We start from the raw sequence: 26,691 nt of genomic DNA, 5'->3' as shown, positions 1-26,691 counted from the left end.
CCACCCCCCGCCCCCCCTCCCTCTCTATGAGCCATGAGACCCCGGCCGTTCCCACCCAGCCCTCTCCTCACTGGTGCTCAGAACCCAGAGGCCCCAACCCTGAACCAAGACCCCAGACATCCCAGCTTGGAAGCAACATCAGAGCTCAGAACCCAGTGGTCTCAGGTCAGAGCGCAGGAATCAGCACCAAGGTGGCCCACGTGTCACCGTCACCAATGGCAGCTCAGGGGGGTCCTGTGGGGGCAGCGGCCCATGCTCGAGGACACCCCTTCTCTACCATTCAGTCCAAGGCATCCTGTGCAGTATCTCTACTTGGACCGTTTTGGGGATGAGCTGCTCACTACCGTCGCTGAGGTCCCTCCCCCTCATTGCTTTAGGGAACATGGACGTTTTTCCTGCCCCTGAACCCCCAAGTGCCTCCCTGTCACAGACTCACCCAGAAATACACCCAGGTCCCCAGTGACACCCCTCACCCAATCCTCGTTTCTACCCACTCCAACGCCACCCTTCAGTCATAACCTGAAGGATCCCAAGGGCAAATATGTTTATTTACAAAATGCACATACCCTCCCTTCCAGCATGCAATGCATGGGGGAGAGGGAGGGGTGAGGGCTTCACACAGGAGAGCCCCCAGGAGCACCCACAGGGGAGGAGCCTGAGACACGCTGGAAGGACACGTCAGCCCCGCCCCTCCACACCGAATCCAGCAGTGGGTGGGGGATGGAGGGGCGGTACTCCCCGTCCAAGGTCACGACCTTGTGTCCAGACGGTTCATGTATTCCTGCAAGGCCTTCAGGCGGGCGTCTATTTCTGCCATGTCCGCTCCCTGGTAGTCGGAGCTGTACTCTGTGAGAGCAGGTGTGGTGTGGGTGTAGGGAACTGCGGGGCAGGGGAGGGGGGATGTGGAGTCCCAGGCTCACCTTTGATAGGGACCCAGCCCCCCGAATTGGCCAGGCGTCTCTGATGGCGGCCACGCTCCAGAGGGGTGGACTTTTTCTGCTGGAGGGGGCACAAGAGGGGGTTAAGTACTCTCCCTCTAATCCTGTCCCAAATCAATTGGAAATTCGGAAGCTGAGGACCTCAAAAAATAAGGGCTGACACCCACACTTATTGGATTCAAAATCACCTCCCAGGAGCTTCACCAGAAAGAGCTCTCTGAGGTGAATATGATTACCACCCCCATTTAACTGATAAAGAGACTGTGGCTGAGGACACACAGGCGATAGGAAGGGGGCGGGGCAGGTTTTAAGACCTGGCAAGTTGAGGCCAGGGCTGGTGCTCCTGGACACCATCATCCGCCCCCACGCCACGCCCACACTCCCCTCCTGTCCAATGGTCTCAAAACAGTCCAGACCGGAAGCATTTCAGAGCCACCCCTGCCACCTGATTCCGGCACAATGGAATCACGGGGTAAAGAGGCAGGGGCTTCTTTCTGGTAGCTTCATGCTGCCCCTTCCCTCTCCAGGGTCTGGGGAAAGACACTCACTGTATGGGACCCGCTCCAGGTTGTGGGGTTGGGAGGCTTCCCGCGGCAAAGGCTGACAAGGAGACAGTAGTCATTAAGGACTCTTTTGGCACCTTCCACCTCGCCCTCCCAGGTGGTTTCAAGGCTCCAGCCTCCATCACCCAATTTCCCTGCAAAGGACTCTTTCCAGCCTCCCCGGACACCCGTTTGGAGGCGGTCTCTGCCCCCAGCCCAAGTTTTACCCTCTCGGGAAGGATTCAGAGAAATCCTCAAACTCGCTGCAGGAGCTGGCGGACGAGCAGCGGCTGCGGAAACTGTCCACTAGGGGGAGACGGAGAGTGTAAGCCTCCCGCGCTCGCCCCGGGCGCCCAAACCGCCCGCCCTCCCCGCGCCGCAGCCCAGTTACCCGAGGAGCTGCGGTTTCGGGAGCGGTTAGCCGCGTCCCCTCGGCCGGTCACGGCGGCGGGCGGCCGAGTCTGGCGAGACCAGGAGACGGACAGCCCGTCGCCGCTTCCTCCGCTGCCCAGTCGGTTCCGCTGCTGCTGCTGCCTGCGGAGCGGAAAAGGCGACGTTCACCCGAGCGCCCAAATAACGCTAGGAAGGGCGTCGCTGCGCCCCGATGGGTCACAGCCGGGGTCAGTGACTCAGTTAAGGCCACACGGCCTGAGTAACGAAAAAGCGTGCAGACACGCAGGCCGGGTGGTGGTGGGAGACAAGGAAGCGGGCAGGTGGGGGGGGGGGTCAGAAGAGGAGGTGGAGTTCAGGTGAGAAGCAGGAGCAAGAAGGGGAGAGATGGAGCAGGTGACAGGTGGTGGAGACAGATGGGAGACCGGGATGGATGAGGGCACAGGTCAGCGGGCCAGGGGTATGGGCAGGTCAAGAGGAAACGTGCGCTAACTTCATCTTGATCTCTCTCTGCTTCTTCTCCTTGGCTTTCACAAAGGCTGTGGGGTCAAAACGGGACACGCGACCACCTAGGATGGGATGGGAGAGTGTACAGAGAAGAGGCTGGGGTCAGAGCATCACGCTTCCCCAGATCCAGTCCATTCCCCCTGCTCCCACGGGCAGGGCAGGGCAGGGCAGGGCTCGGCGGGCACAGACCTGTAGGTGAGGGCGAGGGGCGGGCGGGGCGGCCTCGACCCTGGCCCCCGCGGCCGCTCTCCCGGGAAGAAGAGCGGGCGGCACCGCGACCACGCGATGTGGAGCGCTCCCGCGACGACGAAGCCCGATCCTCCCGCACCCGGGGCGGCACCACCGGCGGAGTCCGTCTCCTGGGAGCGCACGACCCACTGTCAGTCTCTCGCCGGCCAGCTCCTATCTCAACTCCTATCTCAAGCCTCTCCTCGGATCACACCAACTCCGAACCTTCTGGTCCATCCCACCATCAACTCCTAGCCCTTGCACGCGACCCTCCCAGGTACCTGGTCCCAGGCTCCCGCCCCTCTCGGAGCCCCAGAGAACGCCCTCAGAAGAACCCTTCTGTCACTTCCCTACATCCTAACACCCCCCTTCGCCGGGACCCTTCTTCCTGAGGTCTCCCACCGCTCTCTAGAAATCCTTCCGAAAATTCTGTCGCCGATCTCAATACATAACAGCGGACATCAGGTCAGATCCCGGCCAGCTGGGCCACGCCCTTTCGCTCTACACGAAAGCCTCAGGTCCCACCCCTTCCCGGGGTCCTAATCCAGGCCCAGCCTCCAGACTGACGCTTCGAGCCCTGCCCATCTCTCCAGACTCCGCCCACTGTGCCTAACTCAGCCCCGCGCAGTCCGTTAGATTCCTTCCGCCCTTCCATCCCCGCCCACTCTCAGCCTCCCGTATTCAAGCCCAGCCCACACGACCTGGGCCCCGCCCCCTCACTCAGCCTCCGCACTCTTCCCCAGGCTCCACCCATCCAGGTCCAAGCACCCCCACGTCGCCGTCCCAGCTCCAAGACCCCGCCCCCCCCCAGACCGCGCCCCTCACCCCCGCTTGTACACCGCCAGCTCGCTGTTCACGGTTCTAAGCCGGGCGCGCAGGCTCCGCTCCGACGCCTTCACCTCCTCCAGCTACCGGGAGGGAACAGGGGCGCCAAGGCCCAGACTGAGGCCGAGGTCCACGCCCCGCCGGCCACCCCTGCCCCGCCGGCCGCCGCGCCCCCTCACCTCCTTGGCCAGGCGCCGGCAGTCCTGGCTGCGACGGCCGACCCCGCGGTGTCCGAGGCCCCGCTCTTGCCGAAGCTCCAGCTCCAGGCCGCGGACGAGCCCACGCAGCGCCTCAGCCTCCTGGCGCGCCGCCCTCCCGGCCAGAGCCTCCTCTCGAGATCGGCCCAGCTGGGCCTCCAGCTCTCGCTTCTCAGATGCCAGGCGTGAAACCCTGGGGGGGAAAGGGGAGAGGGAAGACAACGGAGTTGGGAAGGAGGGCTCAGACGATCCTATCCATCCTCACTTCTCCATGGGTGGGGGCACGAACCATTTTACCTGCTCCAGGAACCGGAATGCAGCCCCCCCCCACTCCAGCTGCCCCCATGGCCCCATCATCTCTCCTCCATCTCCCCCAAATGAGGAGGAACGTGCCCACATCACCCCCATCCATCCCACGGTGAGGACACAGCCCTGTGAGATCTAATTCCAAAATACATCATCAATCTGCCCATCTCTCTACGCTGAAAACCTAGCCCTGAGGTCCTGGCCTTACATTCCCCATCCCCCCCCCCCCCCACACCCCTGGCCTCCCAGCCATCACTGCCTCCTATTCACCAGAAGATTCTTTGTAAAAATGCAAATCCGATCAGGTCACTACTGTGCTCAAAACTTTCCTTGAGAAAAAGATGCACACACAAGGCTATTCATTGCAGCACTATTTCTTCTAAGTTTCTTTATTTTGGAGAGAGACGGAGACAGTGGGAGCAGGGTAGGGGCAGAGAGGGAAGGAGAGAGAATCTTAAATGAACTCCTCAGTGTCAGGGCGGAGCTGGGGGTGGGGCTCGAACCCAGGGTTGGAACCCAGGAAACCCGAGATCAAGACCTGAGTCAAAATGGAAAGAGTAACACTGAACTGACTGAGCCACCCGGGCGCCCCAGCACTAATTTTTAATGTTTATTTATTTATTTTGACTGAGAGAAGGGGAGGGGCAGATAGAGAGGTCGAGAGAGAATCCCAAGCAATTTCCATGCTGTCAGTGTGAAGCGGGAAGGGGTACACCATCTCACCAACCTTGAGATCTTCGCCTGAGCAGAAATCAAGAGTTGGAGGCTTACCTGACAGAGCCACCCACATGCCCCGCAGTACTATCTGGAATAGCAAAACAGTAGAAATAACCAAAATGTATACCAACAGAAAGTAAGCTGAATTTCTAGGATACATCCACTAAACGGAGTACCACACAACTAGAAAAAGGAATATCCTGTCACCAAGTGATGGCAAGGATGGAGGTTTAAACACAGTGCAGAACAGGGGTGCCTGGGTGGTTCAGTCAGTTGAGCGTCTGACTTCGGCTCAGGTTGTGATCTCGGAAGTTCGTGGCTTCGAGCCCAGCGTCAGGCTCTGTGCTGACAGGTAGTTCAGAGCCTGGAGCCTGTCTTTGGATTCTGTGTCTCCCTCTCTCTCTGGCGCTCCCCTGCTTGCACTGTCTCTCTCTGTCTCTCAAAAATAAATAAAAAACATTTAAAATTTTTAAAAAGCTATATATTAACAGCTGTTGTCACCTTGCAAGTTTAAATCAATTAGAGATCTGAAAAGCATATAGATGCCTACATTTTTGGCAAAACACTGAATTTACCCTTTGCAATCCAGAACAAGGCAAGGATGCCACCTATCACTGCTTCTTCTCAACATTGTACTGGTGATCCTCACCAACACAATAAGGCAAGAAAAGGAAATGAAAGATCAAGATTAAAAAAGAATTAACAAAACAGCATTTGCAGATGAAATGATTATATACATAAAAATGTTTATAAAAATATAAAGAGAATCTACGAATTATCAGAAATAAGAAGCTGGTAGAAGTTACTAGATACAAAATCAACATGTAAGTATATTTAGGGATGCCTGGGAGCTCAGTCTCAGATGCGCTGATGGTGCAGAGCCTGCTTGGAATTCTCTCTCTCTCTCTCTCTCTGCCCTTCCTGTGCATGTTCTTTCTCTTTCTCAAAATAAATAAAAATAAACTTAATTTTTTAAATACAATTATATAAACATCAATATCATGTATATTTAAAGAAACCATTCACAAAATCATCCAAAGATGGGGGAAAAAAACCTAACAAAAGTATGATAGAATAACATCATTCAGACACTAAATAAGACCTAAATAAATACCAAGTATATTGTTTATATATTGGAATATTCACTATATTTTTTAAAGTAAGCTCCATGCCCAGTGTGACACCCAGTGTGGGACTTGAACTCATGACCCTAAGATCAAGACCTGAGCTGAGATTGAGTCAGAAGCTCAACCAAGTGAGCCACCCAGGCACCCCATGGAACACTCACTATCTATGTGGATTTCAGCTTTCCTTAAATTGTTCTATAGATTCAATGCAATACAAATAAAAATTCCAACAAGTTTTGGGGCACCTGGCTGGCTCAGTCAGTGGGGCATCCGACTCTTGTTCTAAGGGTTGTGAGTTTGAGACCCATGTTGGGTATAGAGATTACTTTATAAAAAAATAAAATCTCAAGTCTATTATTTTTAAAGAATCCAACAAGTTTTCTGTTTTTTTACTCAAAAACCTAGTGATTCTAAAATTTATAAACAAATGCAAATTTCCAAGAATAACCAAAAAATTCCTAAAATGGAAAAACACAAGTCAGAAGACTTGCTCCAGCCAGTATCCGCCTACTTATAAAGCTACAATAATTCTTCCATATATTATACACACACACATACACTCACATTATCTGTGATAAAGGTGACAATGACTATACAATAGGGAAAGGATACTCTTTCCAATAAATGTCATTAGACTTATTGGCCATGTGAAAAAACTTTTCATGAAAGGGCCTCTACCTCCCCCAAAATCAATTTCAGATGGATCTTCGACATATATGTGAAAAGCAAAAGACAAAGAATTAGAGAAGACAATATAGGACAAGATCTTCATGATACTGGGAGAGTAGGATTCTAAGGCAAGACATAACAATTACTAACTTCAGAGAAAAAAATGTATAAATTAGTCTACATAACAATTAAGAACATCTGGGGGCACCTGGGGGGCTCAGTCGGTTAAGCAGCCGACTTCGGCTCAGGTCATGATCTCACAGTTCAAGCCCCACTTCAGGCTCTGTGCTGACAGCTCAGAGCCTGGAACCTGCTTCTGATTCTGTGTCTCCCTCTCTCTCTGACCCTACCCCACTCATACTCTGTCTCTCTCTCTCTCTCTCAAAAAATAAATGTTAAAAAAAATTTTTTAAACAGTTAAGAACATCTGTTTATTAAAAGACACTATTAAAGAGAGTGAAAAGGCCAACTATAGAGGCCAGGGGGTTTCTGAAATACATGACATCAACAAAGGGCTCATATCCAGACTATATAAAGAGCTCCTGGAAATCAATAAGAAATAGATGACAGAAGAAATATAGACACAACAGGTGAATAGGCAACTCACGAAAGAGGAGATCCAAATGGCTACTGAAATACACGAAAAACTGCTCAACCTTACTGGTAATTAAGCAAATGCAAATGAAAACTACCAAGAGGTGCTGGGCTGATGGGAACTTCATAAGAAGGACTCAAGTCTCAACCTCCGAACTCATCAGCCCCAACACCACCTGACGGGAGGCAAGCACACGGCACCACCGAGGAAGGTGTCTTGCCAGAAACCTAAATCTGACCAGGCTACAGGTTTAACAACCACTTCACAGGAAATGCAGGGGCGGGGGGCACACTGACCCATGGAGATAAAATGGAGTGTTTACAGAGGAGATCTGATGTCTAGGAGTTGCTTCTCAGGGAGACGGGAGGGTGTAGATCAAACAAGATGGGCAGAATGGAGAAAACCGTTGAATCTGGGGCACAAGTACTGTCTACTGTGTGGGCTTGGAATTTTTCCTAATAGAAAACTTCTTAAAATGTGTAGCGCCCCCCCTTCTCCAAGGAGCTCCCCATTCCGCCCCATCCAGCTGATCCTTCCTCTCTCTCCTCCCACCTTCCTCTCCTGTGCTGTTTTAGCCAAGCTTCGCTTTGCAGATGCAAGTCCCCCCTCCTGCATCACTTTCTCTCATCCTTCAAACCTCGCATCCCCAGCCCCCAGCCAGGCTAGGTCATGCCCCTCTGTTCTCTGCTCTCACGCTCTCTGTACATTTCCTTCCTATAGCACCAGAGTAGAGCTGGCATTTATCTGTGATTATCTGTCTTCTGTCTGGATCCTCACTCCAGCTGTCTGGTCACCAGGAGGGAACCTGAACTCTGCAGTCAGGCTGTGTCCCACTCTACTCCACTTATTACGAGCCGGGTGACCTTGGGCAGTTTCGCCTCACATCTCTGGGAAGTGGAACGATAATAATAACACCTACGTAGAAAGTTGTAAGACTCTACAAAGAGCACTTAGACCATATCTGGGACGGAGTAAGGGCTCAAGAAACATTAACTTGGGCCGGGCAGTGTGGCTGGCACACAGTATGAACTGGATACGTACTGGATGAATGGATGGGTGGGTGGGTAGATGGATAGATGGATGGATGGATGGATGGATAGATGGGTAGGTGGACGGGTGGGTGGGTGGACAGGTGGGTGGGTGGATGGGTGGATGGGTGGATGAATCTTGGAGTCTTCCCAAACTCCCTAACTATAGTTAGGAAGAGGAAGTTGGGAAGAGGAAGAAGCTACCTATGAACCTGTAGGATCTCAAGCCATCGGCTCTAGCTCTGGTTGGCTCTAAAAGGCAGCCGAGGGCGCCACGCTGTGGCTAGCTTGGGAAATGCATACATCCACACACACCAGAGAGGCCAGAGGGTAGATCTTGAGGATGAAGTGAGGAAAACGCTTTCTCTTGCTTCCAGCAATGTACAGCCAAGCTCTTCCAGGAAGACCCACAGGGCTCTCCAGTCCCATGGGCCTCCCTCTCTGTCAGCCCTGAACACTCAGGCCTGGCCTAGTGGAACAAAGGGGGCTTGGTGCTGGCTGCCTGGATTCAAAGTCTAGCCTGGCCATATTATCCACTGTGTGACCTCGGGCAAGTTCTCTAACTTCTCTGGGCCCCAACTGCCTCCTCTGCAAAATGGGGGCAAGAGCAATGCCTACCTTGCAAGGATTAAAAAAATTAAGTCATGAAGGGTCACCTGGGTGGCTCAGACGGTTGAACATCCAACTCTTGATTTTGGCTCAGGTCATGATTTCACAGTTCCTGGGATTGAGCCCTGAGTTGGGCTCAACACTGATAATATGGAGCCTGTTTGGGATTCTCTCTCTCTCTCTCTCTCTCTCTCAAAATAAATAAGCATTTAAAATAATTTTAAAATAATTAAAAATTAAGTCATAAAGAACTGAGCAGATTCCTTGACACACAATTAAATCCTCACTAAATGTTAGCTATTGTTATAATTATCATTGTTCTTCAAAAAAATTTGATTTGCCCTTCCTGATGGACAGGGCTCCTCCAGTGGAGTTGGTGTCCCGGATTCAGCACCCCATAGCACACAGCATACAGTAGGCATTCGGTAAATATGCCAAAAAGCCTTTGCTGTCTTCACTTTACTCCGCCAGACCCCATGTTCTCACCACATCCCACCAAACAAAGCCTTTGCACATGCTATTCCCTCTGCTTAGAACACTCTTCCCCACCCGCTTCACCTGACCCACCCCAAGACCCCGGCAGGTCTCAGCCTCCTAGAGCACAGACTCCCTTTTCTGCCTGACCTCATATCCTCTAGCAATGCTCTTCCCAGGTGGTTACGTGATCATCATCCATCTGCCCCCTGGGCTGGCCACCACGGGAGGGCAGGGAGGGGCTCAGTACAAAAGAGGAGCTGAATATAGCCCCACCTCCCATGCATGGTTCCCTGAGCCTAGAACACCCCTCCGGTACCCGGCAGGCTCCAGTCTCCCCTCTGGGCTTCCCAAACTCCATCCACTGTGTATCTTCACTGTCTGCAGACAGAGCTATCTCCCCCACTGGACCTGGAGTCCCAGGAGGGCAGCGCCAGGACTGGCTCAATGATTGCTGTGTCCCCAGCACCACCAGCCCAAGGCAGGCACAGAAGACGGGCTCAGAATAAACGTCTGGTGAACAGGGGACCATCACCTCCTGATAGTGCGGGGCACAGGGCCCTGCAGGGACTGATGGGACGCCTCCTCCCCCACCCCCAGCCCCAACTGCCTTCACCTCCCGGACTCACTGCTCCCTCAGGTGCCAGATCTCAGTCTCCCGTGAGTCCCGAGCATCCTGGCCATCCAGCCCTCGAAGGCGGCCCAGCTCCTCCTTCAGTGAGCGGATGATTCCCTGCAGAACCACAGGGTCCGGCTTGCCCTGGTACGGGAGGGGCAGCGGGTAGTGAATCCTGGGGAGGATTAGAACCGTGGTATCTCAGAGGCCAAGAATCCACCGTGAGAGCCTTTGAGTAGGGAAACACACAATTCCAAAAACCTCAAGTTCCTAGCGGCTTAGGTTCTAAATGTAGCTTCCAGCCCCCTTCCTGTGCCCCGACCCCTTGCACCAGCTGGCCATCCCTAAGACTCCCTTATAGAGCAATTTTGGAACCTCTGGCATTGACCAGCCGGATGCAGTCTGAATTGACCTCCTCAGCATACGCCGCTGGTGCAGTGAACACCAGTATCATGTTACCACCAAGCAGCCCTAATTCCGATTCCACAGGGACAGATTCTAAATGGCCTGATCTGCGCCACCTCTTAGCAGAGGAAGGTAGGGCACCTTGGTTAACTGCCCCACCAGAGGCTATGCTCATGGACTGACAACTTCCCGCTAGAAAATTCAGGAGCTGTTATGAAATGGGGCGGACACCATCCCCTGGCTGCCCAACAGCCATGCCCAGCTCCCTCCTCCGTTGCTGCCTCCCTCTGTACAGGCTAAAGAGCCAGATACTGATTTTCCCAGCATCCCCTGCATGTGACCACTTGTGGCCAAATATTAAAGGAAATCTGTTGGGCATCTTTTAGGAACACAACCCCCCCCCCATTAAAACAAAAACAAAAGCAAGTACAGCCCAGTTCTCTTGTTTTGATATAGAAGTAATGCCTGGAGGGCCAGCAGCCATTTTGTGACCATGAGGAGATAAGGATGAGGTCCAAAAGCCAACACTTCAAGGATGACAAAAGGAAACAAAACCGAAGGAACCTGAGTCCCTAAGGAAGCTACTGGGTGGTAGACACTTACCTAGGCATTTTGTTGTGTGATAAACTATTGATTGTTTAAAGCACTGGGAATAGTCATTCTGCTACTTATAGCCAAACATAATACCAAATGATACAAATCCCAACACTGAAGATTCCAAAGGCAACACCCCCACCTTGCCCTCAGGGGTTTCTGAGTTCTAACTGCGCCCTCCACCCACCAGCCCGAGCCAAGTCCCTTAGCCCCACCTGTCAAACTCCACAGAGTAGATGAGGATCAAATAGCGCTTGGAGTTGAGCTGGGCGGATCTCGAGGCCAAGGGGCCCGGGCGGCCCCCCATCTTGCGGTTCCGCAGGGACTCCAGATCTGTGTAGGTCAGCAGGTCAAGGGTGACCGACTCACTGCTCTGTTGGAAGAGGATCGGAGGAAACGCCATAAGACCCAACATGACCATGCCCAGAGCACACAACCCACATAGCCAGGCCACGGCCCATCCATTCCTTGGGCCAGTGGGGCCTTTCCTGCCCTGAGACAGATGCCCAAGATGGCCCCGCCCCCGGGGCTAGCACAAGGACACCAGAGGGGGAAACTGGGAGGAACCTAAATGCTCATCCATAGGGGACAGCTTAGTGCTGTCCAAGTGTTGTCCAAAGACTCCCGAGACCCTTCCGGGGAGTTCATGAGGTCAGGACAATTTTCCGAACCATACTAAGCTGCCATGCGCTCTTTTTTGCTGTTAGCATTTACACTGATGGTGCAAAGTACTGCCCATTAGCACAAATCAAGCCAGTGGCATAAAATGTACTAGGAGTCACTGTATTTTCTGTTGCTCTGTACTCTACATGGGGGGGGCGGGGCGGGGCGAAGAAGGCAGAAGCAAGCAAACATAAAACTGGAAACAAAAAATAGGAATGCTCAGTTTGGTTTTGTTTTGTTTTTTAAAGTAGGCTTCACGCCCAACGCAGGACTTGAACACACGACCCTGACTGATGGGGACCTGAGCTGAGATCAGGAGTCGAGCACTTAACGGACTGAGCCACGCAGGTGCCCCGAACCCAGGAAAGGTCTTGATGAGGTAGTAAAAATTATGACTTTTAGCGAATCTCCACCCTTGAGTACACAGCTTTTCACTACTCTGTGACAAAACAGGAAATACACATTGTGCCGATACCAAAGTACGACAGACTGCTGTCTCGGGAAGAACACTTGTGTAATCGAGGTTGGGGCTAAATTAGCCACGTTTTTCATGGCACACTATTTTTACTTGAAAGAATGACTGACAGACAAAACTACAGTTATTCAGACTTGGATGTTTGGCAGGCATGTTCTCAAAAAATGAACAAAGTCAGCCTGTCACTTCAAGAAAAACAGCGGTATTTGTTGCCAATGAGAAAATTCAAACGTCAAAGCAAAACTTGGAATTCTGGGAAACCTGTATCAGCCGCTGTGCACTTCACATCTTCCTGATGCTGAAAGGCTTCGCTCGGGGAGATTGGCGAGGACATTAACAAATGTGACTTCCTGATACTGTGGAACGATGTGTCCGCATTCGGAAGACCTACATAATGCAGCGAGCGTGTTTCCCAAATGACCAATGCATGAGATTATAAACTGGGTAAAAGATCCAAGCAAAGTTCAAGGTACATCAATAGGGTTTAATATAGTACAGAAAGTTCATGGATATGTTCTCAGACTCCACACTGTGACAAACCTTTAAGAAATGACCACCCGTCTCATTTTAATAGGTGAGCAAAGAAGGAAGTACACAATTATCCGATAAAAGCGATGAAAGGACTCCTTTTCCAACTGCATATCTATGTGAGGGAGATTTTTCTGTATATACTTTAACCAAAACGTATCACAACGGGGACGCCCGGGCGGCTCAGTCGGTTAAGCAACGGACTTCTGCTCAGGTTGTGATTTCATGGCTGGTAAGTTCGAGCCCCGCACGGGGCTCTCTGCTGTCAGCCTAGAACCTGCACTTCAGATCCTGTCTCCCTCTCTCTCTGCCCCTCCCCCACTTGCACTCTCTCAAAAATAAACATTAAAAAAATATATAGCAAGAGATAGAATGCAGAAGCACATATAAGAATCTAGAAGTTTTCGGGGCGCCTGGGTGGCTCAGTGGTTAAGCATCTGGCTTCGGCTCAGGTCATGATCTCACAGTTCATGGGTTCAAGCCCCGCGTCGGGCTCTGTGCTGACAGCTAGCTCAGAGCCTGGAGCCTGCTTCAGATTCTGTGTCTCCCTCTCTCTCTGACCCTCCCCTGCTTGCTCTGTCTCTCAAAAATAAATACAAAGCATTAAAATTTTAAAAAAAGAACCTACAAGCTTTCAGGGCGCCTGGGGGGCTCGACTGGTTAAGCGTCTGACCCTTCCACTCAGGTTATGATCTCACAGTCTGGGAGTTTGAGCCCCCTATTGGGCTCTGCGCTCACAGTGCGGACGGAGCCTGCTTGGGATTTTGTCTTTCTCTCTCAGCCTGCCCTTCCCCTGCTTGTGTGCTTGCTCTCTCTCTCTCTCTCTCTCCCTCTCAAAATAAATAAAAATTATTAAAAAACTAAAAAAAAAAGAATCTAACAGTTTTCTATTAAGCAAGACATTAAGGAGATTTGCAAAAATCTAAAACCATCCTGTATTTCCTACTCATTTGTTTTAGAAAATGTATGTTTTTTTCATTAAAATGTTATTTAATTTAACATGTAACTGGCTTATTTTGGCTGTTTTAAGTGAACTCATAAATATCTTTAAATTATTCTCAGTTTTAATTGATAAGACAACTTAATTTATAATATGGCAAACAAATATTGATAGATAAAACCTGCATAAACAAAAGCTCTTTGATGTCCCCAATAATTTTTAAGACCATACGGGGCGCCTGGGGGGCTCAGTCAGTTAAGCATCCGGCCTTGGCTCAGGTCATGATCTCAGGGTTCATGGGTTCGAGCCCCGCATCAGCTCTGTGCTGACAGCTCAGAGCCTGGAACCTACTTCGGATTCTGTGTCTCCCTCTCTCTCTGCCCCTTCCCTGCTCGTGCTAGGCCTCTCTCTCAAAAATAAATAAACACTAAAAAAAACAATTTTTTTAATGTCTAATAAGCATCCTTGCCACTCTGCCAATTTCTGACCTGCTTTTCCCCCTATTAGTAATACTTTTAACTATTTGACATTATACATTTTTTCAATTTTCTGTTTCTCCCACTAGAATGTCAGCTTCATAAAGGACAGGAATTTTGTCTCTTTTGTTTAGTGCTGTCTCCCAGTGTTTACCCCCTTGCCTGCCACACTGTACATGCTCAGTAAATTAAGTGAATGAGTAGCTACACTCACTGATGGGACTAAATTTTTATGAAATATTGTTTAATCTTTTATTTTAAAATTTTTTCTTTTTAAGTTTATTTATTTTGAGACAGACAGGGCAAGTTGGGGAGGGGCAGAAAGGGAGAGAGAGAATCTCAAGCAGACTTGACACCTTCAGCGCAGAGCCGGATGCCGGGCTCGAACTCACAAAACTACAAGGTCATAACCTGAGCCCAAACCAAGAGTCGGATGCTTAACAAACTGAGCCACCCAGGTGCCCCATATTGTTTAATCTTTTAAAAGCAGGTTATAGGGGCGCCTGGGTGGCTCAGTCAGTTAAGCATCCGACTTCAGCTCAGGCCATGATCTTGCGGTTCATGAATTTAAGCCCCACGTGGGGCTCTGTGGTGTCAGCTCAGAGTCTACAGCCTGTTTCGGATTCTTTTTCTTTTTTTAACGTTTATTTATTTTTGAGAGAGAGACACACACAGAGTGTGAGTGGGGGAGAATCAGAGAGAGAGGGAGACACAGAATCATAAGCAGGCCCCAGGCTCTGAGCTGTCAGCACAGAGCCCGACGCGGGGCTCGAACCCACGAACCATAAGACCATGACGTGAGCTGAAGTCGGCCGCCTAACCGACTGAGCCACCCAGGTGCGTCTCCCTCTCTCTCTGCCCTTCTCTTACTTACCTCTGTCTCTCTCTCTCTCTCTTCATCTCAAAAATACACATTAAAAAAATTTTAAAGCAGGTTATAAAATGCTGTGGGAAATATATCAACTACATACACATCTGCAAATACACACACACACTTTCAAAAGTAATCAGAGAAGTGGTGAAATGGCTGGAGTGATTTTTCACCAAAATATTAACAGGAATGAGTATTGGGCGTAGAGAGATTCTTACTTTTTCCTTTACATTTCTCCATGACGGGAATTTTCTATATTAGAATAACTATCACTAGAATCAGAATAAACCACTTGCATTTGGGAAAGAAGAAAAAGATAGCCCTGTCCCTTTAAGGAAAGAGAAGGTAGAAGGCCTTGCTTCAAATGGGCATCTACCTCCCCAGGGACCCCGAAATCAGAAACCTGCCCTGCCCCCAACCCGCCCCTACCTGTGTGAGAGCCGACTCCAGCATGTTGCAGAAGATGTTGAACTGTTTGAAGTTCCCAGTCTTGTGAGTCAGATCTTCGATGACTGGGTGGAGAGAAAAGTCCTTCCTGCAGTCTGACCACTTACGCAACACAAGAGCAGTGCATCCAGGCTTGTCAACTTTCCCCAGCTCCAGCGCCTCTGGCGTGAGGGACGAGCTGTCCACCCCTCCCCACCTTTCGAGAGCCTCTGGGCAGGTAGAAGGGGCAGACGGGTGGGTGCCTGGTTGGCCTCGTCTTCGGGGAGAAGGTGAGCCCAGGGAAGGACAGGTGAAAGCACCCCAGGCGGCCACACTCACAGCTGGCATCGAACTCGCCCCGCCACTGGTCAGCCGTCATCCGGTCCTCCACCTCCAGCTCCAGCACCTGCCCAGACACCGCCACCCGCACGGCGTGCTCCACACCCCGGAAGACGTAGTCCACCTGCAGGCCAGCTGGCTGGTCCATGGCCGGTGTCGCTGGAGAGGGGATGAGACAGAGACCCAGGGCGGCTGAGAGGCCGGGCTCCAAGGCCGGAAGGCCAGGATCCATACCCTGGCTTCACCACGCACCAGCTTGGACACCTTAGGAAAGAGACTGCCTCTCTGTGCTTCAGTCGCCTCATCTGGAAAATGGGTGTGATGATGGAATCCACCTCAGAGAGTTGTCATGACGATTAAATTGTCATGATGATAAAAACACTTAGAACTGTGTCCATGCCCCACGCATGCTGGCTAATAGAATATACGATTTCCAACAAGTGAATCGGGATTAAGATATTGACATTAATTTATGAATCCTTATGCTTATTATATATTAATCATTTCATTCATTCATTCAAACAGCTGTGGAGAAAAATCCAGCTACAAAGGGAGACAGAGTCCTGAGGTCAGGCAAGGCAGATTTTAAATTTTTATTTTATTATTTTTGAGAGAGAGAGAGAGAATGCGAGCAGGAGAAAGGGATGAGGTGGGTGGAGAGAGAGACAGAGAGGGGAGAGAGAGAACCTTAAGCAGGCTCCACGCTCAGCACAGAGCCTGAAGTAAGGCCCAGTCCCACAAGCCTTGGATCATGACCTGAGCCGAAATCAAGAGTCGGATGCTCCATCAACAGAGCCACCCAGGTGCCTCTAGAAGGGTAGATTTTATTTCATTTTATTTTTTAAGGTCTATTTATTTTTTGAGAGAGAGAGAGAGAGACAGTGCAAGTGGGGGAGGGGCAAAGAGAGAAAGAGAGAGGATCCCAAGCAGGCTCTCTGCTGCCAGCACAGAGACCAATGAGGGGCTCGAACTCTGAAACCACTAGATCATGACCTGAGCCGAAACCAAGAGCTGGCATTAACCAGTTGAGCCACCCAGGTGCCCCAAGGAAGATTTTAAATTGGGGGTTGGGAGGCAGTCGAGAGAGCATGCAATGGACGATGTCGGAGTTGTGAGTTCGAGCCCTTTGTTGGGTGTAGAGTTTACTTAAAAATAAAATCTTTTTTAAAAACTAAAGAAAAAATAGGAGGTAGGAGACCCCTGAGGTCTGAGGGCAGAGAACTGAAGGAAGTCAGGGAGTAAGCCATATGGCTGTCTATGGCAAGTGGCCCAAGTCAGAGGGACTAGTTAGTGCCATATATGATCTACAATAAGTTGATAATTGATTTTATTAATCAGTCTGTTGTACGCATAAGTACCTTCTCTTAGCCAAAAGGGCTACTACTCGCCCTCAGTTCTATGCGGTGGAAGCCAGGGTCAGAGCTCCGCCTCCAGCCTGGATTTTAGGGGGTGGTGCAGAATGAGAGCCCCAGGTTGCGTGAATTCATATCTAGCTTCAGCTCTGTGCACGGACATGCGCAAGTTACTTAGTCTCTTTTGGGCCTGTATTCCTTATCTTTACAGCACATGCTACCCTGGGTGCTGGGGATACCAAGAGAAACCAGATTACGCCCCTACCCTCAAGGGGGCGACAACAGTCAGAGGTATAAAAATGTCAAAAAAAAAAAAAAAAAAGGTAGGGGATGCCTGGGGGGTGGGGGGCGGGTTCTGTCAGTTAATCGTCCAACCTGGGCTCAGGCCATGATCTCCCCATTTGAGCCCATGTGGGACTCTGTGCTGACAGCTGGGAGCCTGGAGCCTCCTTCAGATTCTGTGTCTCCCTCTCCTCTCTCTGCCCCTCTCCTGCTCGCTCTCGGTCTCGGTCTCTCAAAATAAAGACATTAAAAAAAAGAAGAAGAAGAACAGCAAGGGAAGCATGAGGGACGGAGAGGGGGGTGCGTGATTGGAGGAGAGATGTAACGGACCAGATGATGTTCGTGCAGGCCTCGCTAAGCCCATAGGAGGATAACAGGGCTCATCTCCTTGGATTGGTGTAAGGATTAAGTGAGAGAATCACGTTAAAATCCTCGGACAAATGGAGCAATGCCTGACACACAGCAGGAACGCGATACACACGGGCATTTAGCAGCAGTAGTATTTTGTCGTTGTGTCTTGAAAGGCAGTACAGAAGCAAGGCAAGTCCATTGTCTCCCCAGTCTACAGATGGATAAACTGAGTCTTGGCACGAACCCTCAGCTGCCCCAGGGACAGAGCTACCCAGGACTGCCCCCAGCCTAGATCACGGGGACCCCTCCAATGCCTGGTCTCCTCTCCCCCACAACCTTGGCTCCTCACGCTTTCCCCCCAAGAAGTCTTCCTAAAGGCTGATGTTGTTAAATATATTATGATGCCAGAAAATGATGAGCCCTGAAACTCTAGGACAGTGGTCTTTAACCTTTTTAAGAATCCTTGTGCCTTTGATAGCCTAATGAGATCACTGGACTCCCCACTGATAAATGAATAACCCTTTGCAAGTAATTTCAAGGGCTCCCAGAATACCACCCTGAGGTCCATCGACAGATCCCCTTCTCAAACGCCCAGGGACAACCGCCAAAGTCCCAGACATCCTGGCAGGCACCTCTGTCCCTGGACTCAACCTCATAAATTTATTTAGGGAACGGGGTGTCTCTCGAGTTTGGAATTGGCTGATGACATGGAGAGACCTCTCCCCCCTGAAAATCCACACTCTCACAATTGGGCACTTGCACATTCTCAAGAGGTTCAGATTTGGGGTTAATAATCCCTGACCTATGGGCAAACAAACAGCGGCACATTTCATCCTATTCCTGCATCCCCTGGTCCTCAGCACAAGGGCCACCGCGCAGGCCCTGCCCCGCCGGGTGCCCTGACCCCGCCCTCCGACCCCGCCCCTCCGACTCCGCGAACCAATCAGCGGTCGCGCCATTCCTGTTACCAAGGCGACAGAGGTACCCGCAGAACCTCGCCAGAGCCGTGCAGCTTCACCGCCTCATTTACCACCCCACTCGCGGTACCAAACTCCAGGGAGCAGACAGAGGAGTAAAGGGGCCCGTCCCACCCCATCTCCACTACCAACCCAGCCCTGCTCTCCTCCCCCCCCCCACGTAAGCTCCCCATTCTCTTCTAGAGAATAGCAGCCCTTCCCTAAATCACAGAGCCTTTCCTCATCCAACTGTCGTGATGTCGTTAGCCGCCAGCTCAGTCCGCAGATACTAAGCCCCTGGATATTCTCCCCGAATTCCATTGCCCCCTTACACACATCTGCCTCCGGCACCCCCGCAAACTTTGCGCGCTCCCCCCTCTCGGCTTGTTTTGAGCGCCCCACAATTGCTGGTGGAATAAACCCCACATCCCTGCCACCTCCTCCTTTCTTTCCAGACCCCAACTCCTCATCTGGGGATTCTGGACTCCCTTCCCCTCCCCGCTGCAGAACCTCCCTCCCTCCATATTCCGGCCTCACCCCTCCTAACACGTTCCCGAAACCAGCCCTCTCCATTCCCTTCCCCAAATCCCTACTGCCATGCGGCTTTCCCAGATTGGGGGCAGGGTGGGCCACATTCCCCTTCTCGGTTCACTAGCCCCCATGTTCTCCTGGGGTCCCCCTCCCCATATTTTACATGAATTTTGCTCCCTCCTGTTATTCCGCCACGATTCTGCCTGCATATTTGCCCAACGTTCCACTCCACAATGGGGGTCTACCCTCTTTTCAGCCTGTCTTACGTTTCCCCCATATTTCACCTGGATTCTGAGCCCTCCCAAATTCTATGTAAACCCCCCTCCCCTCCCCACATTTTCCACCTCTCTTCCCTGCAGAGCCTTTCCTGAACACTCTGCCCACGACACCCCCCCTCTGGATTCCCCAGGCCCCGAGCCCCTCCCTCCTCACTACCCCCCACCTTGTCCTTCTACCTGCATCCTCCATCCTTGCTCTGTGACCAGTGTACCATCCTGGTTGCTGGTTTCATTCCAGTCCCAAGACTCTCCTAGCTCCTCTTCTCCGCCTCAGCTTCCCGACCCTGCATTCGAGGCCCCGCCCTCCCAACCCGTGACGTCAGCACTTCAACCTTGCGCGCCAGCACCCCACTCTGGCCCACACATCTGACCCCATTTCTCGGGCCTCTTGACATCATGGCTTCAGCACACACGCACTCAACTTCCGGACCCCAGCCCCCTCCCTCTTATCTTTCACTAAGATGAGTCCCCTCTCCGCTTCCAGTGTTACGTCAAGGTCTCTGGCTCCCCCTCCTCCCAACAGCGCTCCCCGGATATTTCAGATTTCACAGCGCTCGCCCTTCGTTGGGAGCCGAGAATCCTCCACGCTGGGCTCCCCCAAGACAAATCCACAGCACCATCTCCCACACGAGACAGGGGTAAATCACCAGCTCCGGCAGCGCAGACCCCGGGCGGTTATTCACACTCTCTGCAGCGCCCTCCTGCCCCCGCCCCCACCACGTATTCCAGCCTGGCCATGACCTAGCTGGCCTCTCCTATGCAGCGTACCCCCCCCCCGCCCCACCTCACATACACACACTGGCCTGACCTGGGTGACCCCTCCCCGCCCCCATTCTAAGCTCACCTCACCATCACGTGGGTGCATTTTAGCCCTCCCTTCGCCCTCCACTCCCCCAGAATATGGACCAGAGCCTTCCACACGGTCCCCCTGGAATGTATAAACACAAAGCCTTTTAGGACTCCCCAGGATCCACGCCTCCATAGGGCACACTGCAGCCCACCACCCCCTGGGGTATCCAAATCCCCTCCCACACGATCCCTCAAAGGCTTCTTGCCTTAAATAAGGACGATGCACACCTATCAACCTGGGACTCGTCCTTAATTCTGCTGTCTGGCAGGTGCTGTAACCATCCCCCATTTTACGGACTTGGAAACTGAGGCTTGCCTAGAACCCTGCAGGACTGGCACACTAGTCCCCCTACCCACACGTTACCCAGCTACCCTTCCACAGCCACCTTCTGTTTCCTCCCAGAACTCCCGGCTTTCCCTCCCAGCACCAATCCTTCTGTGTGGCCTCATATCTTAAGGTGACGCACAGGGACGCCTGGATTCAGCTCCCACCCCACCACCTGCCCACAGTGTGACCCAGGGCAAGGCACGTAGCCTCTCTGGGCCTTTTCTCAGCAGTAAAGTGGGGATAATAAGAGTTCCCATCTCACACAGGATGATTGCGGGGATTAAAGTAATAAAATGGGGCACCTGGATGGCTCAGTCGGTTAAACGTCCGACTTCAGCTCAGGTCATGATCTCACAGTTGGGGGGTTTGAGCCTCACATCGAGCTCTGTGCTGACAGCTCTGAGCCTGGAGCCCCTTTCGAGTTCTGGGTCTCCCTCTCTGCCCCTTCCCTGATCATGCTCTATCTCTCTCTGTCTCAAAAATAAATAAACATTTTTTTAAAAAAGTAATATATGGAAGGAGTTTCAAGCAGTGCCTGGCATTCGGTCAGCCATTTACCATCTGTGCAACTAGCTGATGATTAGTCGACAGACTAGAAGCCCAAGACTTTGATCATTCTTGTATCTTCAGCACCGTGGGCCTGGCATGGACCAGGGGCTACTTGTGAATGTGTGCGAGATGCCATGGAAAACAGGGTTGGAGGCACTGGACATACAACCAACGGTCTTCTCCTCTCAGCTCACTCCTTGTCACCAGGTCCCAGCTCCATGTCCACTCCTGCGGGAAGCCCTCCTTGACTCCCAGGCTAGGTGAGGAGCTGTCTCAACCACCACGGTCCCCAGCACAGCCCAGCTGCGGGCCAGCCACAGAGGGGAGTTTTAATGATAAGACAGTTCCAGTCCAAGCTCTGAACTGGTTTCTCCAAGGGAGGACTGCAGACCTTCTGCATCAACAAAGGTGTCAATGCAGAATCCAGGGCACGCCCCCAAATCTACAGAAGCAGAACTTCTGGGGGTGGGCCCAGGAATCTGCCTTTCCTACAGGCTCCCATAGCACTGAGATCTGAGATCTTGCACCCCTGGACACCACAGTCTTCCCAGTTTGTTACCCCATCTTGACCCCCACCACCCCACCCAGGACTCTCCCAGTACCACAGGGAGCCCCCCACTCACCCAGAAATGGTGGAGACAACACTAGGGTAAAAGTAACACTTTTTAAGCATCTGTGGGCTTAAGCATCTGTGGACTTCTAGGCGCTGAGTTCTATATCCTTATGGAGCAAAGACCCTAGTGGAGGGTGGGAGTCTAAGAAGCCAGTGGATATAGGAGCGCCTGGGTGGCTCAGTCGGTTGAGCATCCGACTTCGGCTCAGGTCATGATCTCACAGTTTGTGGGTTCAAGCCCCACATCAGACTCGGTGCTGACAGCTAGCTCAGAGCCCAGAACCTGTCTTCAGATTCTCTGTCTCCCTCTCTCTCTGACCCTCCCCTGCTCACGCTGTCTCTCAAAAATAAATAAAATATTAAAAAATTTAAAAAGAAGCCAGTGGATATAAACAGACAGTATATGTTTGCTAGTATATATTGGGCAGGAGTCAGGGTTACGAAGCAAAACAAAACCAGATGATGAGGGGCCAGGGAGTATCAGGAGCTATTTTAGCTTGGGTGGTCTGTCTATGGATTTGACATTTGAACAGAGACCTGACGTGAGGGAGAAGCCATGCAGACATCCGGAGGGAACATGATCCTGACAGAGGGGAGAGCAAGGACAGTCCCCCCGTGGGAATGTATTTGCTACATCTGAGGAACAATGAGGAGGCCAGGGTGGCTGAGGCAACCTGAACAAGGGAGAATGGCAGGAGTGGAGGGCAAAGTGGAGAAGGCGCTGGATCTGGTGGGGACTGCAGGCTTGGCAAGGACTTCTACTGCACGAGGTAGGAGCTATGGGGGTGTATGGCCCAGGGAACACCATTATCTGACTACTGTTTTAACAGGAACCCCCAACTGGAGGAGGGGGTCAAGGGCAGAGTCAAGAAGCCCAGCAAGGAGGCCACAGCAACAGACCAGGTAAGAGCAGGTGATGGCTTGGGTCAAAGCAGTAGCAAGCAAGGAAGGTGGTGAGATACGGGTGGATTCGGGAAGTGTTTTCAAGATAGGCCCATGAGATTTGCTGATTGACAGATGGCATGTGGGCACCGGGAAAGGGAGAGTCAAGGACAATTCCTGAAAGTACCAGAAAGGATGGAACTGACATCAGCTGGGTTTGAAGGTTGAAAGGGGGGAAGCTACAAGTTTGGTTTGGGACAAGTTTTTAAAGCATGGATGTCAATTGGACCTCCAAGTAGAGAAGAGTTGGCCAATGGACAAATGAGTCTGGAGTTCAGTGGAGAGATCCAGACTGCAAATAGGCATTTGGAGAAATCATTATATAAGGAGCATGTGAAGCCAAGAGGCTGGGTGAAGCCACTATGTGAGAGATATAGACAGGTAAGAGACGAGGTCATTCTAACGGCGATAAAACTGAGGCGCAGAAGGTTAAACAACTCGCCCAAAGATACCCTGACGGTCTGGCAGCGCCAGTGGCAGAGTCAGCATTTGAACTCAGGATACCCGACTCAAGACCCCACATTCTTAACCACTGGGAGGGTTATTACGAACTTTAAGAGTTAATTCATTCAAACCCTGGCACATAGTAAGCCCTTAACACAAGCTACGTGTATCAATCACAGGCCTGCACATCTCATTATAGCACATCTTCATCCCCGGAGTCCTCACTCATTTCCTCTCTCAATAAATATAGTTCCTCACCTGCCCTCCACCCGAATCAAAACTTGTAACTCATCGCTAGGACCTCCGCTCCTCCACACTGCGCTGTAATCACCCCTTGCCTTAAAGCCTCCCATTAAAGAGCAAGGCTATATTACAAGGGCATTTCTATATTCTACCACCTGCTGTCTCCTGCTTTACACACGTTCCCTATTAAAGACCCTCCTGAGAAATAAAAAACATCTCCCCCGACTCATACACTGCCCTCTGCCTCACACTCATCGAAGGGCCTATCGTATTAAAGGTCACCCCCTCTCGATTCGTACACCGCCCGCCACAGCCGACCCCCCCCCAGAGCATCCCCCTCCCCCCAGGATCGCCACCCCGGCCCGCGCACCCGCCACTCCCGCCGCCTCTCACCTTCTCCACAGACACCCCTCCTCGCGTGCGGTTCAACTGCCGAAGCTCCAGCCCCGCCCCAAGATCCGGCCTTCTCACTTCTGATTGGTCTTGGCTTACACCCAGCCAAGTTTTTATTGGTCAAAATAGACGCCTGTCACTCCACGCCCCGCCTCAGAGAAGAACCTGCCCACCAAAGCTTGCAATTGGCCAACTCGGATGAGAGGTTCCTAAATGGGCCGGGTCGTCGGTCTTCCCTCCAATTCTTACTGGCTAATTACTACTGCCAGTCACACAAAGAGGGTTGTTCCTTGGAGGGGGAGGAAATCCTGGAAGTAGCCCCTTGACTCCGCCCATCACCCCCTGCAGCGAAATAGGACGCTCTCACGCGGAGGGGCGGCCTAGAGGAGAGCCGGGAGCGCCTGCGCACAGTCAGATCTTGGCCGCCGCGGGTCCGGAAGCGGCGGCGAAGTTCTTAGCGTGAAGGCGGGTTGGGATTTGTCGATGCTCAGTGAGTTCCAAGACTGCATTAAGCAGTTCCAAGCCAAGGCCTCGACTTATTTAAACGTAACCCTGCGGTGTAGCGGCTACTATGATCTCCATTTTGCTATTAAGGAAACAGCCTCAGAGAGGTACAGCCGCTGCCTGGGGATCGCACAGCTTGAGAACGGATTCCTATTTTGAGCCAATGAGTCATCAACAGGGCTCTTAGAGCTTATAGAATTTGGTGGGGATGTGGGGGAGGGGAGCATTCTTAAGAAAAGAAATCCAAAGTTACGAACACAAAATTGGGTATGAACATGGAAGTTCAGAATATTAAATAATAACAAGTTACATATTTAAAAGAGCTGACAAATACCACAAACATTGCACAATCCCAAAAGCTAACATAATGTTTTTATTAATTCACTGCCTGACACACCTCTGTGGTTTGTCGCCTACTTTTTTGGCTGCATGTACTTATTTCATAATATCCTGATCTACAGAGAGAAGAGAACAGCAAATTATCTTTTCCTCTCCTATGCTTGATGGAACTTTTTCTTAGTCGTTACAGTTTAGAAAAAGTTTCAACTTCACAAGTCCATGATTGGTGATGTCATCTAAATACTTTGGAAATTTGTGAAACCTTTCTCAGTGTTTAACTCAGATTAGCCAGGTTTTGGAAAATGTGTTCATGGACTAGCTTCTGGCTTGGTTCTTTTAATCATTAACTCATCTCCATTATACATGCACTTGTGGAGTAGGCCACTGGAGCATAAGGTCATGCCGCGGTAGACTTGGGCATTGTACCTAGTGCGTTAGCACGTTGGACAATAGGAGCATTCCTGGAAGCCATTCCTGCACCAAGAGATCTAGTTAGGCGATTTAAGGATATCTGAGATTAGGTGTAAACCACATCAGCATATCTCGTGAAATGCAACCTAAATGTATCCTCAATTCACCTCCCTCTCTGCCAGATCCAATAAGTACCTAAAGCTACTCCAACACCACCCACAGTAAAGAGAAGCGCAACAGGAGGAAGAACTGAAAAAAGACAGTAGTCTTCAATTGCATTTTAAACATCCTCCTTTTGCAAATGTTACGAACACATTGCTAGGGTCTTAGAAGGATCTTTGCAAATTCCGGGCCCTGAAGCTGGCATGAGCTTGGCCGTAAACCCATCCTGAACACCAGTCATCGTGCACTTATTGAGTGTCCACTGTGTACGAGGCTAATGCCCAAAATCCTGCCCTAAAGCTTAAGGGCCAGTCTGTTATTGCCACCCTCTGGTCATGGGGCTCCCTTCCCTCTCTGTAGGTATGAGTTTTCCCACTTGCAGATTGAGTATTGCTAAAAGACTTGGAGCGACTACATGGCTCAGTTAAGCATCCGACTTCGGCTCAGGTCATGATCTCACAGTTCATGGGTTTGAGCCCCCGCATCAGGCATTGTGTTTGACATGGCAGAGCCTGCTGCGAATCCTCTGTCTCCTTCTCTCTCTGCCCCTCCCCCACTTGCATGGCTGTCTCTCTCTCTCTTTCAAATAAATAAACATTAAAAAAAATGACTAACATTTAGGGTTGTTGTGAGGCCCAGTATAAAGTTCACAAGACAGTCCAGTTAAGAACTTGGGCTTTGCAGTCAGAGAGGTCAGGATTAGAATCCAAGGCATACTAGTGGCAGGGTGGGGGAGAGGGTGGGGGAAGGAACCCCGAAGCATCCTCTCAACAACTGTGGAATCTTCCATAAGTCATGCCTCTTCCTGGAGCTTTGCTTTCTTCATCTGTAAGTAGAGTTCAATTCATTCATTGGTTCCTTCATCCATCAAGCATTTACTGAGCACCTGCTCTGCTCCAGGCACTTTTCTGGGGGGAGGGGGTAAGTACATCAGTGAACAAAGAGGAAAAGCCCATGCCTAGTGAAAGGAAGACAAAAGATTAAATATAAATTGACTAATTAAAAAAGTAAATATAAGTAGGTATGGCAGATTATAATAAGCACTATGGAGAAAATAAAGCAGAGTAAAGGTGACAGGATGGTCAGAGACGGTGTCTCAGAGAAGGTGACTTAGAAGAGGGACCTGAAGAAAGTGAAGGAGCAGCCTTGCAGATACAGAGGTAGAACATTCCAGGAACAGCAAGCAATGAGTGCAAAAGCCCAGAGGTGGGAGCCTGCCTGATGCAGTAAGAAGCGGGGGGCAGAGGGGGGCTACCTGGCTCAGTTGGTAGAGCATGTAGCACTCTATCTCAGGGTCGTGAGTTTGGGCCCCACGTTGGATGTAGACATTACCTTTAAAACAAAGGTAGGGGAAAGAGGTCAGTACTGAGTGGGTAGGAGTGTGGCAGAAGAAGATACCTAAGAGGGAGTCAGAAGCTAAGTCATGTAGGGGATTGTAAGCCATTGTGAGGTCTTTGGATTTTGCGCTGAGTGAGATGGGACCCATTGAAAGTGGAGGGCAGCAGGGACACAATTTTTTCACGTCTTAAGTGGTCGTGCTGATGGCTGTGTTAAGAGTGGGCTGTTTAGGGGCGCCTGAGTGACTCGGTTAAGTGTCCAACTCTTGATTTTGGCTCAGGTCGTGATCTCACAGTTCATGAGTTCGAGCCCCGCATCAGGCTCCGCACTGATAGTGTGGA

The 26,691-nt window shown here is 51.1% G+C and overlaps 1 protein-coding gene across 4 annotated transcripts; it reads right to left on the bottom strand.

Annotated features, from left to right (window-relative positions):
- Positions 1-527: 527 nt before the first annotated feature.
- CCDC61 (coiled-coil domain containing 61) lies at positions 528-23,643 on the bottom strand. 4 transcript variants are annotated; one of them, XM_029925813.1, is made up of 14 exons: positions 23,597-23,643; positions 15,486-15,644; positions 15,150-15,232; positions 10,983-11,140; positions 9,782-9,943; positions 3,610-3,820; positions 3,431-3,513; positions 2,567-2,736; positions 2,364-2,439; positions 1,872-2,014; positions 1,708-1,786; positions 1,487-1,538; positions 921-999; positions 528-846 (listed from the first exon to the last, which is right to left on the bottom strand). In XM_029925813.1, exons 2-14 carry the CDS (start codon positions 15,631-15,633, stop codon positions 749-751), a joined length of 1,542 nt encoding a protein of 513 aa, XP_029781673.1. In that variant the 5' UTR covers positions 15,634-15,644; positions 23,597-23,643; the 3' UTR covers positions 528-748. The 4 variants fall into 4 exon arrangements, with proteins under 4 accessions (XP_029781673.1, XP_029781671.1, XP_029781672.1 ...); XM_029925811.1 differs by lacking the exon at positions 23,597-23,643 and adding an exon at positions 19,413-19,511; XM_029925812.1 differs by lacking the exon at positions 23,597-23,643 and adding an exon at positions 19,413-19,511 and having other exon boundaries at positions 921-996.
- Between the last annotated feature and the right edge of the window lie 3,048 nt (positions 23,644-26,691).

The sequence above is a fragment of the Suricata suricatta genome, chromosome 16 (assembly GCF_006229205.1).
Source record: "Suricata suricatta isolate VVHF042 chromosome 16, meerkat_22Aug2017_6uvM2_HiC, whole genome shotgun sequence".
In the NCBI taxonomy this organism is placed as follows: Eukaryota; Metazoa; Chordata; class Mammalia; order Carnivora; family Herpestidae; genus Suricata; species Suricata suricatta.
The sequence above is the reverse complement of the archived record's forward strand: the minus strand, read 5'-3'. Positions and strand labels throughout refer to the sequence as shown.

Bases quoted from the DNA above. Each gene is read 5' to 3' on its own strand.
- CCDC61 (XM_029925811.1), bottom strand. The intron at 9,944-10,982 runs GTGGGGCTAAGG...AATCCTCCCCAG, and splicing joins TACTCTGTGGAGTTTGACAG to GATTCACTACCCGCTGCCCC. The intron at 2,440-2,566 runs GTCTGTGCCCGC...ATCCCATCCTAG, and splicing joins CCCCTCGCCCTCACCTACAG to GTGGTCGCGTGTCCCGTTTT.